Source organism: Coregonus lavaretus (genome assembly GCF_964263955.1).
Source record: "Coregonus lavaretus genome assembly, chromosome: 6".
NCBI classification, from domain to species: domain Eukaryota; kingdom Metazoa; phylum Chordata; class Actinopteri; order Salmoniformes; family Salmonidae; genus Coregonus; species Coregonus lavaretus.
Genome location: NC_139993.1, coordinates 2,152,704 through 2,170,473, shown reverse-complemented (window position 1 = coordinate 2,170,473; position 17,770 = coordinate 2,152,704). Strand labels below are relative to the sequence as shown.

At 43.5% G+C, this 17,770-nt stretch overlaps 1 protein-coding gene across 1 annotated transcript in view; it reads right to left on the bottom strand.

Moving 5' to 3' along the window:
• usp43a (ubiquitin specific peptidase 43a) overlaps positions 1-17,770 on the bottom strand; it is a 109,571-nt gene that overhangs the window by 22,188 nt on the left and 69,613 nt on the right. Inside the window, exons 6-8 of the mRNA XM_084164139.1 lie at positions 17,472-17,616; positions 4,053-4,215; positions 2,165-2,276 (exon numbers count right to left, since the gene is read on the bottom strand). Coding sequence (XP_084020265.1) covers positions 2,165-2,276; positions 4,053-4,215; positions 17,472-17,616 — 420 coding nt within the window. The remainder of the gene's footprint in view (positions 1-2,164; positions 2,277-4,052; positions 4,216-17,471; positions 17,617-17,770) is intronic.

The following is a 17,770-nucleotide window of genomic DNA, read 5'->3' as shown; positions in this document are numbered from 1 at the left end:
ACTATAACAGACACTTCTCCTCACGTACCTTTTTCACTGGTGTAGTGTCTGTAAATGACGAATCTTTCAAGCAATCTCTTCCTTCCTCTTTCCTGCTAGATGGCAATTTTGGTGGTGATACAGGGTAGTATATAGTGGTCAAAAGATCACTTGCTACAGCACCTTCAGAATGTATTCACACCCTTTTAATTTTTCCACATTTTGTCACTGGCCTACACACAATACCCCATAATGTCAAAGTGAAATTATGTTTGGGGCAAATCCAACACATATTTTATAGTGGTGACTGCATCATGTTATGGGTATGCTTGTAATCATTAAGGACTGGGGAGATTTTCAGGATAAAAATAAACAGAATGGAGATAAGCACAGGCAAAATACTAAAGGAAAACCTAGTTCAGTCTGCTTTTCACCAGACACTGGGAGATGAATTCACCTTTCAGCAGGACAATAACCTAAAACACAAGGCCCAATCTACACTGGAGTTGCTTACCAAGAAGACAGTAAATGTTCCTGAGTGGCCAAGTTACAGTTTTGACTTAAATCTACTTGAAAATCTATGGCAAGACCAGAAAACGGCTGTCTAGCAATGATCAACAACCAATTTCACAGAGCATGAAGAATTTTGAAAATAATAATGGACAAATGTTGCACAATCCAGGTGTGGAAAGCTCAGATCCACAGCTGTAATCACTTCCAAAGGTGCTTCTACAAAGTATTGACTCAGGGGTGTGAATACTTATGTAAACTAGATATTTCTGTATTTCATTTTCAATAAATGTAACTTTTTTTCTAAAAACAAGTTTTCACTTTTTCATTATGGAGTACTGTCTGTTGAGCAATTGAATCCATTTTGAATTCAGGCTGTAAGACAACAAAATGTGTCAAGGGGTATGAATACTTTTTGAAGGCACTGTATGTTGTTGAGAAACCCACAGGGGGCGCCACAACATCTTATGAATTTCCTCTACCACAAAACAAATAAAAATGACATAAGAAAGCCGGACAAACCACACTTTGAAGTGAAAAATCCCCCAGGGAGTCAAACAAACACCTCAAATACAAGTAAGTACCAAACAATCATTCTGTCCTGGAACTTAACTGTGAATTCAGTCTGCATACAGCTTTGCTATGAATGAGAAGTAAAGGGAACCAGACAGTGCAGTTGATGGTCACACAGCTTGACAGAGTTAACTTGACAAGGAGCTTGTTGCCGTGGAGATACAGATCAGTGTGTCAACGCTAGGTGTAAAGAAATAGTTTCTTCTCTGTGGCGGTAGGACCTTGTCTGGGGCTTGTCAGCCTTAGCACTACCTGAGACTTTGAGCCCAGGGCTGTTTGCTCTGGATAAAGCCTCCTTGTCAAACACTGCACTATCACCATGGCTTCTCCCATAGCGACAGGGCAGCCCACCTTAGGAGCAGAGGATAGTTGTGTGTTGTGTGTATTTAAGGGTCAAGGTGAAGTGAGGGGGTCATTGTGGCAGTGTTGAACACCATTGTCTATAGCAGTGGTCACCGACTGGTCGATCTCCAAGGCATTCCTAGTAGATCGCCAAACAATTTAGTAAAAAACCCAACAATAAAGCCTTACGTTAATATTTTTAAAATTCATCTCCCTCTGTTGGCGGTAGGTGCACCCAATTCAGCTGCCCTGCACTCCGGGTAGGTGACGTGTTCCCATTTTGAACCATTTTATATGTCTGAAGGTACAAACTCTGCCTTCCCGGCGGGCCCAGGGGGAGAAAATCAAGTGCACTATAGGCCTACCACTGGCCAATCGGATGGCTCAGATTACCCTGTCTACAGTAACATAGCAGGCGTGAAAGAAAGCTACAGCAAAGTCGATACTGTGAGATTTCTAAGCTTTTAAAACCATGACTAGAGAGAGAGTGTGAACGAATACAGCAAAGAGCTGCTGTTTTTTCATCCTAGAGGGTGTGTGTGTGTGTGTGTAAGTACTCCCAGATATGTGTGTATGTGCATGTATAAGACTCACTAGATCATTAGGATCTCCACTCTCCATTAACTGCATATTGGTAGGCTGAATGTTAGTTCTGGTGGTAGTAGCACTAGGTTGTTCAGGTAGAATGTACTGCTGTTTCAGGTAGTAAACAGTAGTAGTAAATTAATAGTAGTGACCAGTGGTGCCAGTGTTAACTGACCTGAGCCTGTGATCCGTTCAGCATCAGGTAGTAGAGCTTGCTGAGGATACTCTGCTGGAGCTGGTCCCAGGACAGGGTACGCTCCTCTCTCATGAGGAAGGGAGGGCCGAACCTGGGGAGGGGGGGTGAAGGAGAGGAAGAGAGAAGGAGAGGAAGATGGAGTAAGGGAGAGGGAGAGAGATGAGAGAGAGGGAGGAAGAGAGAGAGAGGGGGAAGAGACAGAAGGGGGGAAAAAGACAATGTTATTCTGCAGTTGTTTGAGAGGCAAATATATGTTAGGATTTGCATAAAGTAGAGTACATTACAACCCTGTGGCCTCTTGAATGTAAAACGTAGTTAAGCAGGTCTCTCAACTCAACATGTATTTAATGATCACAGGACTCCAAGTCAAGAGAAAGACAGTATTTTCAACGCGGCATTGTAAGCATATTTCAGGCATGAGAACATTTTGGCTGAGAATGTAGTTTTTTAAATTATGGATTTACATTTCCAATAGCATTGTGTGCGTTTGAGAGAGAGCTATTCAGTGATCCGAATGAGAAAACCTAGAAGAAAGTATTTTCATTCAATGAATTGAACATATTCCAGTCCATTTAATCCAACTTCAAATAATTGGGGCATAAACCTATTTTCCCATCTACTGCTTAGATTGGTTTTCTCATAAAACCGGTGGAGGCTGTTTTGAGTCTTCAGTGTGTGTGTGTGCGTGTGTGTGTGTGCGCACACCTGGTGTGTCTGTGTGAAACATGGTCTGTCCTTGTAACCAGTGCCACCCCCCATCCCTCGAACCAGTTTATTAGAGTGAGCAGGTAAGCCAATGTTTAATGTTATGGGAATACTTCTCCTCTAGGTTAGCCCAAGGACCAAACTCTACCCCAAAGACATCTATGATGATCATCCATTCAATGGTTATATTACACACAAGGTGAGCCCAGGGTGAATTTCCTAAAATGATGCCCAAGATATAACTACTCAATGGGCTGGTTACCTGGACACATTGCTTTTTAGTCCACTATGGTGCTTAATCTGTGTCTGGGAAACTGGCCCAATATCAACCATTATGTGGTTATGATCTGTAGGCTTTCCTCTGTTGTAGAGACAGTTGGGGGAAAGAGAGAGAGAGGGTTTCTGTCAAACAGGCAGCAATCTGGGACAACCACAGTAAACATGTGCCAGTCAGGGGGTGTAAACAGTCTCCCCATGGGGTGAAACAGAGACAGACTGGGCTGAGATGGGGCCTCCACAGGTACTCACTGGGATTTAGAGTATTTAGTTTCTTTCAGAAGCGATGCTCCCTTTGATTTTCATTAGGAAAAAATACATGTTTTAAAAAGATGTCAAAAAATGATGACATGTTGAAAAAAGTATATGGGTTACTTTATACTATGATATTAATGTAAAATCCAACAGCGAGCCAGACCATAAAGTTTTGATGACTTAGGCTGTGTTTACACAGGCAGCCCAATTCTGATATTTTTTTATAGGTATTGGCAAAAGAGCTGATCTGATTGGTCAAAATACCAATTAGTGGAAAAAGATCCGAATTGTTCTGCCTGTGTAAACGCAGCCTCTGTAATGTGACATGGAACTGGAAAATGGAACTCGGAGCACATCCCCTTGGGCCCAGCAGGCACACGTTACAGCTGGAACTAGTAAAGAGATTGAGCTACAAAATGTTGGTGCACATGTTTATCATAACACCTTTGTTCATCCATGAGATACTGTTTCGCCACTATAAAACCAACTATAAAATAAAAAAAGGCTTGTTTGATTCACACCTAACACCTCGTATTTTCAAAATGGCCTCCCTCCCACTCAATCAACCAATCAAGATTCCGACCCAATCAACCAATCCAGACTCCCACCCAATCAACCAAACCTGACTCACCTGACGGCCTGCTGGCCAGAGCCTGCTATGTTGCAGATGACGAGGAGGACCTTGGTGGAACCACTGTGGTTCAGGAACTCTGAGGACAGAGTGGTCGATGGGGGTAACCTTTGACCCTCTGGCCCAGAGGTGTAAGGAGAGGATGGGAGGCTGTGGTGGTAGCCTGAGAGAGGAGAGAGAGGGTAAAGGTTAGACACAGGTCAAGAGAGAGGTCAAAGTTGAGCTCAGACACAAGGTTGTATACATAACGGGGGTAGTTTGTGCCAGAGTCTGCTCAAGAGAGGTTCTATCAGGTCTCAATGCCTCAAAATGACACCATTTGACACCACCCACAACTGTGAAAACAATCCGTATCAAGTGAAAATCATTATACAATGGAGCAACGATTTACCCAAAGGGTGGCATTGTAAAATTGACATCTGTTACGACATGTACACATTGATTAATCGTAGGTGATAGCTAAAGGGGAGTGTGTAGGAGGCTGAAGCTCTGTCTCCCGGGCAACGTACACATTGCAAATGTTGACATTAACTGAGGATTTAATTAAAACCACTTGTTCAACGCCGCCGAGCTAATTAATCACTGTAGAAATGTGTCACACACACATAATCATGTTCGCGCACACACACACACACACACACACACACACACACAGCAGTGCATGTACTGAGAAACCCTAATCATTCAGGAGCACAGGAAGTGTACTTTAATGTCACATCGTATCACGTCAATTCAGATATCGAAGCTGCCAGCGAAAAGGCCACCAATTGAGTGTCAACTGATGTATTCACCAGTGCATGGCCTTTGGTGAGTAAATCTAAGTGAATTAACAATCAAGTATTCAATTTTACAAGGTAAATTGAAATAGCTTTTGGCTTAGTTGATTCCTCTCAACCATCAGATAGTAAATCATGTGGAGGCTGTTTTTTCTTTACCCAGTGGAGCAGCGCTGTGTAATTCCTGTCTGCCCTTTTGACTGCTGCCTACCCGTTCTCTCCTCTCTTCCCTCGCTCTCTCTCTCTCTCTCTCACGCCCCCCGTCTCTGATATTGAATTCCCCACTGGGAAGGTAAAAGGCACTGAAAGGCCAAAGCCAGTTTCATTTCAATCCGCACAGAAAGGCTAGCCTGTTACCTAGGTTATCCTAGGTATCCTATGCTTTGCTTTATCTTGGCCAGGTCGCAGTTGTAAATGAGCTTACCTGGTTAAATAAAGGTGAAATAAAAAATAAAATCCACAGCAATAAGGAGCATAAGCAAATAACAAAATACTAAGGACACAACAGCTTACTTCTCCCACAAGACAATACCAGGATGCTATTTTAAACATAAGCCTACACTCCTATGTCCTGAAATTACTCAGGAAAGCAGTATTTTGTTGGGATAGCTGAGTCTGTGAGGAGTGTGGGTGGGTCTGTCTGTCTGGCTGCTGTATCTTCCAGACAGGATCTGAGGGGAGAAACCTATGCCAGACTCTCATTCTCACCTCTCCCTCATTCCTTCTTTCTCAGCCAGACAGGAGAGGGGGATATATAGAGGGAGAGAGAGAGAGAGATAGAGGGCAGAGAGAGGAGGAGGAGAGTGAGGGAGAGCAGTTCTAGTAGAAGGGGAGTGTCACTGGAGTGTCTCTTCAGGGGCTGAGCTGTTTAATTACAATTGTCACTCTCACAGTTCTCCATCTCCCTCCCTCCTTTCTCTCTATCGCTCTCTTTCTCCGCCCCCTCTCTCTTTTTAGACCTACTATTTCACTATACTTTTTTCACACTACAATTCTCTCTCTCTCTCTGTCTTTAGCTATCCCATTGATGCTTTGGGGCTTACCTACTCCAATATGAAGGAGAAAATAATTATCTTCATTGTATCAATACTGCAGTGAATTAAATCAGTGTCTAGAGTTGATATATACTGAACAAAAATATAAACACAACATGTAAAGTGTTGGTCCCATGAGCTCAGACATTTTCCATACGCACAAAAAGCTTATTTCTATCCAATTCTGTGCACAAATTTGTTTACATCCCTGTTAGTGAGCATTTCTCCTTTGCCAAGATAATCCATACACCTGACAGGTGTCTGTGGCATATCAAGAAGCTGATTAAACAGCATGATCATTACAAAGGTGCACCTTGTGCTGGGGACAATAAAAGGCCACTCTAAAATATGCAGTTTTGCCACAAAACACAATGTTAAGTTTTGAGGGAGCGTGCAATTGGCATGCTGACTGCAGGAATGTCCACCAGAGCTGTTGCCAGATAATGTAATGTTAATTTCTCTACCATAAGCCACCAACATCATTTTAGAGTGATATGGCAGTACGCCCAACCGGCCTCACAACCGCAGACCATGTGTAACCACGCCAGCCCAGGACCTCCACATCCGGCTTCTTCACCTGCGGGATCATCTGAGAACAGCCACCCAGACAGCTGATGAAGCTGAGGAGTATTTATGTCTGTAATAAAGCCCTTTTGTGGGGAAAATCTCATTCTGATTGGCTGGCTCCCCAGTGGGTGGGCATGGCTCCCCAGTGAGTGGACCTATGCCCTCCCAGGACCACCCACGGCTGCGCCCCTGCCCAGTCATGTGAAATCCATAGATTAGGGCCTAATTAATTAATTTCAATAGATTGATTCCCTTATGAACTGTAACGCCGTAAAATCATTGAAATTGTTGCATGTTGCATTTCTATTTTTGTTCAGTATAGAAGATGTAGTGATGCAGGGTGGTCGCACGAAGACATTGGAACATTGTAGCACACTGCACCAGAGCACCTGCAGCACCTGTCTCACATTAGGAGGAGGGATACGTATTGTAATGAACACCAAAATAACTACGGCGCTAATCATTTTTTTTCTTCTTCCAGTAACCCCCAGGGATCTACTTCTTCACCGCAGTTACTAAGGCCTACTTTTTCTGCTTCACTCCTTCAAGCTAGTTTTAATATCAGAGCACTATATAAAACTGTGTTCCCTGAAGTAGCATCATACCGGATAACGCCTCTATTATCTCTGTCTGACAAGATAGTGAGAATATACAGTATGAATATTGGCTCATTGATGATGATGACTTGACATACTACTCTTTTCTATTGCAGGGGGATTAACACATAATACTTTTGAGATGTCACTAGAAAAATAATAGTGGGTTTAAAACCCATTTGTGAATATAGGTCATTGGCATAAAGCCGTTGTTAGCTGGCGAGCATGCAGGCTACAGCACATACAGAGCTGCTTCCGTTTAGTCCAACTTCCAGCTGGTTGTTGTGCATGTGACTGCCGAATTGAATGCTCAACCTAAATAAATTATTATTGTGTACTAGTAAATATCACAAAATAATGTTTTTCAAATGCTTTTCTGCTCCTATAAGCTTAGCCGTCTTGGGACTAGAGAGACAGATCTCTAGTGGTTTGTCACCTAGACCAGTGACCCCTGTCAATTCTGTCCACACTCTGTGCTACAAATACCCAGGGGGCAGTGGGGTCCGGCGGAGGGCGGGAGAGGGGACAAGCCCTAGACGAGACAGACGTCCCGACATTTCCTGTGTCTGGTTGCCATCATCACCGGCGACCAGAGGACACCTGAGTTGTCTGCTGCTTGGGTAAATGACAGATGGAGTAAAACGGCAGGGGAGGGGGGGGAAGATATATATATATAGACCTGCCACACCTGCTCCCCCTCGCTGGATCCCAAACACGCATCTCATCACTGCCACACCAGGTCCCCGAAGACTTCCGTCCCCTATGATTGATTCCACGGTTGCCTCCCGGTATCTCGGCAACATATATCTCGATAAGGTATCTGTGCCATCTACAGTGAATAAGTAAAAAAGGATAGAGTGTCTTGGGGCTAAAACCCAGTAAATTACATGACACAGACAGTCAGAGATTATAGAGGCTGTAAGACAAGCAGAGGAAGTGCTAGCTCACTGATGGAATGTTGGTATGTGGTTGTGATTGTGATCAGGCTGTTGCATCCTCTGTGGGCGTATGCCTCTAGAGTCTAAAACCACAACTACACAACTGGTCTATTCACATGGATGGCATTCTTCACTGACTTTAGACCTGTACCCTCCCTCTTTCTGAATGGCCATCTCCCCATCCTGCCTATCTCTGATTGGCTTGTGTAAAATATGCCATGACATGACTCAGGATGTCGTTTACTCAGAAATAAAGAATAACGATGAGGAAATCAATTAACTGATGTTTCTGAAGCAATTATGTTGACGTAACAGTATATCAGTCACCAAGATAAAATACCAGAGCCATGCTGCTAACAGCTAAAAGACTGTCTATCAACACACTCTTAGAAACAAGGGTTCCAAAGGGGTTATTTGGCTGTCCCAATAGATGCGGTAAAGGAGTCAATGGAACGCAGACGTTTCATTGACCAGATTGGCGCACATTCAACAAATGTGGATATTTGTCAAATCCGTTATGATTTATGTATTGTAATAGGCCCACAATGTGGTTAATTAAATCCGATTTGGATATATTTGGCTGTTTTCACTGCATAACATGTAGAACCCATTTCAGGTTTAGAAGATGTGACTGCTAAACGCTAACTCCATTTCTTATAAGCTGGTTAGCATAGCTAGCATACAGAAATTGGTGGTGGTAGTCAAATTCGTTTTTAACTGTAATGCAGTTGATTGGTAACGATAACATGAACATGTGTTGGGGTTGACATCCATACAAGCTTTATACAACCTTTTACTTCAACATAGTGTGAAATACACATATCAACAATAACCTAAATGTAGGCTAATTTTGCTGGGGGCAATGAGGAGACTCGGGATCTTTCTCCGATGCGTTTCCATGGCAATTACATTGTTTCGGTCGATTGACCTCTTTACCGCATATCTATAGGAAAACCCTTTTTGGTTCCAGGTAGAACTCTTTTGCAAGAGTGGAACCCAAAAGGGTTCTACCTGGAGCCAAAGGGGTTCTACCTGGAACCAAAAAGCATTCTTCAAAGGGTTCTCCTCTAGATACACTACATGAGCAAAAGTATGTGGACACCTGCTCGTCGAACATCTCATTCCAAAATCATGGACATTAATATGGAGTTGGTCCACCCTTTGCTGCTATAACACCATCCACTCTTCTGGGAAGGCTTTCCACTAGATCTTAGAACATTTCTGTGGTGACTTGCTTCCATTCAGCCACAAGAGCATTAGTGAGGTCAGGCACTGATGTTGGGCGATTAGGCCTGGCTCGCAGTAGGCATTCCATTTCATCCCAAAGGTGTTCAATGGTGTTGAGGTCGATTAGGTGTTGGGCTCTGTGCAGGCCAGTCAAGTTCTTCCACACCGATCTCGACAAACCATTTCTGTATGGACCTTGCTTTGTGCACAGGGGCATTGTCATGCTGAAACAGGAAAGGGCCTTCCCCAAACTGTTGCCACAAATTTGGAAGCACAGAATCATCTAGAATGGAATTGTATGCTGTAGCGTTAAGATTTCCCTTCACTGGAACTAAGGGGCCTAGCCCGACCCATGAACAACAGCCCCAGGCCATTATTCCTCCTCCACCAAACTTTACAGTTGGCAATATGCATTCGGGCAGGTAGCGTTGTCCTGGCATGTTTGATTCATCACTCCAGAGAACGTGTTTCCACTACTCCAGAGTCCAATGGCGGCGAGCTTTACACCACTCCAGACGACGCTTGGCATTGCGCATGCTGATCTTAGGCTTGTGTGCGGCTGCTCGGCCATGGAAACTCATTTCATGAAGATTCTGATGAACAGTTCTTGCGATGACGTTGCTTCCAGAGGCAGTGTGGAACTCTGTAGTGAGTGTTGCAACTGATTTTTACGCGCTACGCGCTTCAGCATTTGGCGGTCCCGATCTGTGAGCTTGTGTGGCCTACCATTTCGCGGCTTAGCCGTTCACAATAACAGCACTTACAGTTGACCGGGGCAGCTCTAGCAGGGCAGAAATTTGACAAACTGACTTGTTGGAAAGGTGTCACGTTGAAAGTCACTGAGCCCTTCAGTAAGGCCATTCTACTGCCAATGTTTGTCTATGGAGATTGCATGGCGGTGTGCTCGATTTTATACACATGTAAAAGACTAATCCACTCATTTGAAGGGGTGTCCACATACTTTTGTATATATAGTGTAGCATGGTGCATGTGTACACAATGTCAAAATCAAATACAAACTTTAATGTGAAACAAATGGTTCCCATTCATCTTTCAAACTACAGTATCTCTAGAAGTACTTCTGACGATGGGTTTAAACAGCTCATCATCAATCATTGAAAAACTGCCTTGTAAAAGCAGATGGAGATATGGGGGCTGAGCCATTGGGCACAGCTGGGGCTTTTTCTCAAGATTCTCTTCACCGCCCTTCAGCAGATACATCCACAACCTGTGGGTGAGTGTGTGTGTGTGTTTGTGTAAAGATACTTGTGTGAATATATATAATAATAATAAAATGTGCTCACTAAAGGCAGAGCTAATGGTCTCTATATGAGTGCCTATGCATCCTCCGCTGCTCAGGCAAACACCTCAGAGCTACACAACATTCAACCCCAACCTTGTCTCCAGTCAACAGCTTTTAGCATTTTGATAGGATGAAAGTGACCTTCCCTAGAACTCCTCTGTCCATTGTGAAGGGAGATGAATAATTAATAAAATGGTGGAGAGAGAGAGTGTGTGTGTGTGTGTGTGTGTGTCTGTGTCCACTGCACTGACAGATTCCTTTATCTCGGTGGATATGTCCCTGCTTCACCACCTTTCCCACAGGGCACCTCTTCTTTCACACAAACTCTCTCAGCCCTGATCCTCCGACCTCGCCGAACAGACAACTCAGTCTCTAGAGCTTGATAGACTCTTTGATTACACCAGGGACACCAGGCCTTTTGTAAAGGCAGTCAGTGAGTGTCTAAGAAAGTGAGTAGGAAGGTTTCAAAGATTTACTCAAATTGAAGGTTTTATGTACTGCAATAGACACCTGACATATCTGTTCTGTTGAGAGATTAAATCGGATATTGTCATATCTGTATAAAGTTCCCATTCTTTTTTGTGTGTTTTCTATCATGAGTGCTTGACTCCTAGGCTAGCAATATCACACTGTTTTCCCAAATAATACATCTCATTACTATAGCATACGGAGAAGGGTTGATCCAATATCCATAAGAATGTCTTCCTGTGTTTTCCAATAACTTCTAAATATGAAATCCAAAAAGAAATTCATAACCATGAAATGGTGGAGACTATTCCTCCAGAGCAAAACATCCATCAAATCCATCTCTTAAAATAGGCTGACTTCTGCCATAAAAACATATCTCACCTAAAGTTATTTGTCTTTCTCTTCTGCCAGTGCGACACAAACACATGCCATTGTTCTACAGTGCCTTGCAAAAGTATTTTTCCCCCTTGGCGTTTTTCCTATTTTGTTGCATTACAACCTGTAATTTAAATTGATTTTTATTTGGATTTCATGTAATGGTCATACACAAAACAGTCCAAATTGGTGAAGTGAAATGAAAAAAATAACTTGCTTCAAAAAATTCTAAAAAATAATTTATGGAAAAGTGGTGCGTGCACATGTATTCACCCCCTTTCCTATGAAGCCCCTAAATAAGATCTGGTGCAACCAATTACCTTCCACATAATTAGTTAAATAAAGTCCACCTGTGTGCAATCTAAGTGTCACATGATCTCAGTATATATACACACCTGTTCTAAAAGGCCCCAGAGTCTGCAACACCACTAAGCAAGGGGCACCATCAAGCAAGCGGCACCATGAAGACCAAGGAGCTCTCCAAACAGGTCAGGGACAAAGTTGTGGAGAAGTAGAGATCAGGGTTGGGTTATTTAAAAATATCAGAAACTTTGAACATCCCACGGAAAACCATTAAATCCATTATTACCTGCCAAGAGAGGGCCGCCCACCAAAACTCACGGACCAGGCAAGGAGGGCATTAATCAGAGAGGCAACAAAGAGACCAAAGATAACCCTGAAGGAGCTGCAAAGCTCCACAGCGGAGATTGGAGTATCTGTCCATAGGACCACTTTAAGCCGTACACTCCACAGAGCTGGGATTTACGGAAGAGTGGCCAGAAAAAAGCCATTGCTTAAAGAAAAAAATAAGCAAACAAACGTTTGGTGTTTGCCAAAAGGCATGTGGGAAACTCCCCAAACATATGGAAGAAGGTACTCTGGTCAGATGAGACTAAAATTTAGCTTATTGGCCATCAAGGAAAACGCTATGTCTGGTGCAAACCCAACACCTCTCATCACCCCGAGAACACCATCCCCACAGTGAAGCATGGTGGTGGCAGCATCATGCTGTGGGGATGTTTTTCCATCGGCAGGGACTGGAAAACTGGTCAGAATTGAAGGAATGGTGGATGGCGCTAAATACAGGGAAATTCTTGAGGGAAACCTGTTTCCTACCGATCCTTGACTTTGGCGATGTCATTTACAAAATAGCTTCCAACACTCAACTCAGCAAATTGGATGTAGTCTGTCACAGTGCCATCCGTTTTGTCACCAAAGCTCCATATACTACCCACCATTGTGACCTGTACGCTCTCATTGGCTGGCCCTCACTACATATTCGTCGCCAAACCCACTGGCTCCAGGTCATCTATAAATCACTTCTAGGCAAATCCCCGCCTTATCTTAGCTCATTGGTCACCATAGCAACACACCGTAGTATGCGCTCCAGTAGGTATATCTCACTGGTCATCCCCAAAGCCAACACCTCCTTTGGCCGCCATTCCTTCCATTTCTCTGCTGCAAATGACTCGAACGAACTACAAAAATCTCTGAAGCTGGAGACACTTATCTCCCTCATTAACTTTAAGCATCAGTTGTCGGAGCAGCTTACCGATCACTGTACCTGTACACAGCCCATCTGTAATTAGCCCACCCAACTACCTCATCCCCATATTGTTATTTACATTGTTATTTATTTTGCTCATTTGCACCCCAGTATCTCTATTTGCACATCATCTTCTGCACATCTATCACTCCAGTGTTAATACTAAATTGTAATTATTTTGCACTATGGCCTATTTATTGCCTTACCTCCATAACTTACTACATTTGCACACACTGTATATAGATTTTGTATTTTCTATTGTGTTATTGATTGTACGTTTTTGTTTATTCCATATGTAACTCTGTGTTGTTGTTTTTAATCGCACTGCTTTGCTTTATCTTGGCCAGGTCGCAGTTGTAAATGAGAACTTGTTCTCAACTGGGTTACCTGGTTAAATAAAGGTGAAATAAAAATAAATAATACCTTCAGTCTTCAAGAGATTTGAGACTGGGACAGACGTTCACCTTCCAGCAGGACAATGACCCTAAGCATACTGCTAAAGCAACACTTGAGTGGTTTAAGGGGAAACATTTAAATGTCTTGGAATGGCCTAGTCAAACCCCAGACCTTAATCCAATTGAGAATCTGTGGTATGACTTAAAGATTGCTGTACACCAGCAGAACCCATCCAACTTGAAGGAGCTGGAGCAGTTTTGCCTTGAAGAATGGGCAAAAATCCCAGTGGCTAGATGTGCCAAGCTTATAGAGACATACCCCAAGAGACTTGCAGCTATAATTGCTGCAAAAGGTGGCTCTACAAAGTATTGACTTTGGGGGGTTGAATAGTTATGCAGGCTCAAGTTTTTTTTGTCTTATTTCTTGTTTGTTTCACAATAAAGTGGTAGGCATGTTGTGTAAATCAAATGATACAAACACCCCAAAAATCAATTTTAATTCCAGGTTTTAAGGCAACAAAATAGGAAAAATTCCAAGGGGGGTGAATACTTTTGCAAGCCACTGTATCTGTCTTTTATACCTCTCTCTCTCCCTCCCTCCTAATGTTTTCAACAAATGTATTGGGCTCTGCTAATTTTGACTCCCCACCAGGAGGCAATGGGCCTGATTCCCAGTCCCCCGCTGAGCTACTTTCTCTTATCCGACATGAGAAATCGTAACCTTTCCTTCGCTAACCAAATTCCCCATTTCAATTTGGGACTTTTATTAGCCGGTGAGCAGATTGGCTTTGTGCCTGCGCTGTGCCCGCTGGGGCTCAGATTGTGCCGATGTTGTAGAGAGAGTTATGAGACACACACACACACACACACACACACACACGCACGCACGCACACACACAGACAGACAGGCACACATGCCCGCACGCACACACACACTCACATGAAATGAGATTATACACACAGGGCCATTACTCATGGTGAGGAGTCTGGACCACGCCGGGGGTCGACTGTGTGACTGTCTGTCTGTAGCCCACGGGGGGAGTGACACACAGGCTAAGGTACATATGTACCAGCCAAAAGGGGGCTGGGACGTGTGTATGTGTGTGTGTGTGTGAGAAAGAGAGTGAGAGAGAAAGAGAGAGAGAGCATGTGTGCATGAGGGTGACTGGCTGATTTGTTCCGCAAATGAGGGCCTGTCTGGTCACAGGTTTAAAGAGCCAACGGTGTCCATGATTAAACATATTTCTACAGCGGAAGAGAGGGAGGGAGGGTGGTACTACAAGCTTAATACAGTCAATATGGGTCGTGACAGCAATGCTAGCTCATATACGTAAGCATCCGCTGTATATTTAAGATGATGACATCGGTTTACTGACAGGTTGTCTTATTCTAACACGCCCCATTAAAATTAGGCTCTAACAGCGTGCAAAGGTTCCACAGCATATTTCTACGGTTAGTCACAAGAGATAGGGATTTCTGGGAATTGTTTGTGACAGACTGAGCAGACAGATCTGTCACACCAGTTAATTCTTAATTAGGACAATTTCCTTATAAATTGTGGCTCATCATGAAAATATCATTATAGCCTACCATCCTAAAATATATTATCAACCCAGCCCCATTCTTCAGTATTACATTTCTCAATTTGTTCTCTAAAACTAAATGGGTGGATGCGGTACTGGATGCTGAAACCACAGCATTATAGCTCCATAATAATGCATGTATATTTCAATGTCTAATTTGATTACATCCACATCACCCAGTGGTTCTGATTGAGTGATGATTACACATGATTACAGTAATTGGATACTTATCCAATACAGTAAGGAACACACTAACCAATTAGACGACAATAGGATGTAACAATATCTTATCATGTCTTCTCCCTCCCCATAGCTTTGTAAAGCTAACAGTATGCGCACGCGCACACACACACACACACACAGTTACTCAGGCTTCTATTCAATCTAATCCAATAAAGCAATGAAGGCCCTATTCAATAAACCTGTTACGAGCGTTTACCTGTTGTGAATTGACCCACCATTGTTATGCAGACTGTGGGGTAGTTAAGATGGCAGGGAGGTGATATGAGATGTCAGAAACAGTAATGACGTTTGCAATAACTGAATGCATGTTATGTCGAGTCTAATCAGCCCAGCTGAGGTTCTGAATCATTACACTGGTAATAGGAGTTCACTCATCATTTACAGTAGAATGTGTATAAAAATATATATAGTTATTGTATGCATGTGTGTACTGCATGTGTGCTTTTGAGTGCTAATGACTGTCAGTGTGTGTGTGTGTGCCTCTTCCGCTCTCCTCTGCCCTTAGTCTGATCACCTCCATTAGTGCTGGGACATTATTTTCTCTCCTCTGTCTCGAGGTGATAAGGATATCGTTTTATCGTTCCCGGAGAGAGATTGAGGATCGTACATTTTTCATGACCCCTTTGAGCACATTATTGAATTATTGATGTGGCCCTTTTCAGGAGTTAAAGAACATTGAAAAACACTAAGGGTTTCTTTTAGCGTCGTGCTGCTCTGAACGTAGCCCTCCCGGTCGGGCGTCCCGCAGGGATAAGAGTTAAGACACTCACCTTTTGGAAATGGGTCAACTAGAAAGGAGTCAACAGGTGAAAACAAGTGTGTGTGTGCGTACATGCGTGCATGTGCAGTCGCCATATCAATAGTTAATTTGACGCCGCCTGGTGAAGCTGGGGCTGATTTCAAAGGGAGGTGACGCAAGGCTGGCTCCATCTCATCCACGTTCACGATCCAAGTATGTGACTGAGTGTGTGTGTGTGTGTGCATGTGTGTCGTGTGTGTGAGTGAGAGCGAGCCTTTACCTCAGTACATCAAGCCCTCAGCTAGATATAAGACCGTCAGGGACACTGTCTGAGAGAATTGAATAACCTAGACAGAAATACAGTACCTGTCCATGAAATAACATGAAATAGCAAAAAGGAGAAGACTGTCGTGTGCAAGGATCCAACACCTAAGAACCTATACAGTGCCTTGCAAAAGTATTCATCCCCCTTGGCGCTTTTCCTATTTTGTTGCATTACAACCTGTAATTTAAATGGATTTTTATTTGGAGTTCATGTAATGGACATACACAAAATAGTCCAAATTGGTGAAGTGAAAAAATTAATAACAGAAAAGTGGTGCGTGCATATGTATTCACCCCCTTTGCTATGAAGCCCCTAAATAAGATCTGGTGCAACCAATTAGTTAAATGAAGTCCACCTGTGTGCAATATAAAAGTGTCACATGATTTGTCACATGATCTCAGTATATATACACCTGTTCTGAAAGGCCCCAGAGTCTGCAACACCACTAAGCAAGAGGCACCACCAAGCAAGCGGCACCATGAAGACCAAGGAGCTCTCCAAACAGGTCAGGGACAAAGTTGTGGAGAAGTACAGATCAGGGTTGGGTTATTTAAAAATATCAGAAACTTTGAACATCCCACGGAGCACCATTAAATCCATTATTAAAAAATGGAAAGAATATGGCACCACAACAAACCTGCCAAGAGAGGGCCGCCCACCAAATCTCACAGCCCAGGCAAGGTGGGCATTAATCAGAGAGGCAACAAAGAGACCAAAGATAACCCTGAAGGAGCTGCAAAGCTCCACAGCGGAGATTGGAGTATCTGTGCAAAGGACCACTTTAAGCCGTACACTCCACAGAGTTGGGCTTTATGGAAGAGTGACCAGAAAAAAAGCCATTGCTTAAAGAAAAAATAAGCAAACACGTTTGGTGTTTGCCAAAAGGCATGTGGGAGACTCCCCAAACATATGGAAGAAAGTACTCTGGTCAGATGAGACAAAAATTGAGCTTTTTGGCCATCAACCCAACACCTCTCATCACCCCGAGTTCTGTTTTTCTGTCTTATTTTCACAATAAAAAAATATTTAACATCTTCAAAGTGGTAGGCATGTTGTGTAAATCAAATGATACAAACCCCCCCAAAAATCCATTTTAATTCCAGGTTGTAAGGCAACAAAATAGGAATAATGCCAAAAGGTGGTGAATACTTTCGCAAGCCACTGTAGCTCTATAGTGTTTGTCTGAACAAACACTATCCATTGTGCTAAAGCCAAATAGCTTCGGGCCTGAGAGAGAGCGAGAGAGAGAGCGAGAGAGCGATAGAGAGAGAGACACTTGGGGCTGTGGCTGCAGCCATGATTACCCGAGATTCGCGTGGAGCCTCCCCGTGTGTGGAGGGGCGGAGCCTGGAAGGCATAGACCACATCGCTCTCGGCAACGCTGGTCAGATCGTCGTCGTCAGAGAACGAACGCTGGAAGCCGGTGGCGTAGAGCTCTGACAGGATTACCTGGATGGGGGGCGGGGGTGATGGAGGGAGAGAGCGAGCGAGGAGGAGATGGTTTAAAGAGATGTACATTGCTTAATACAGCACGGAAGTAGACTTTATAATAAACAGCCGTGGACATGGCTAAGTGGCTTAGCATGGGGGTCAAACACACACA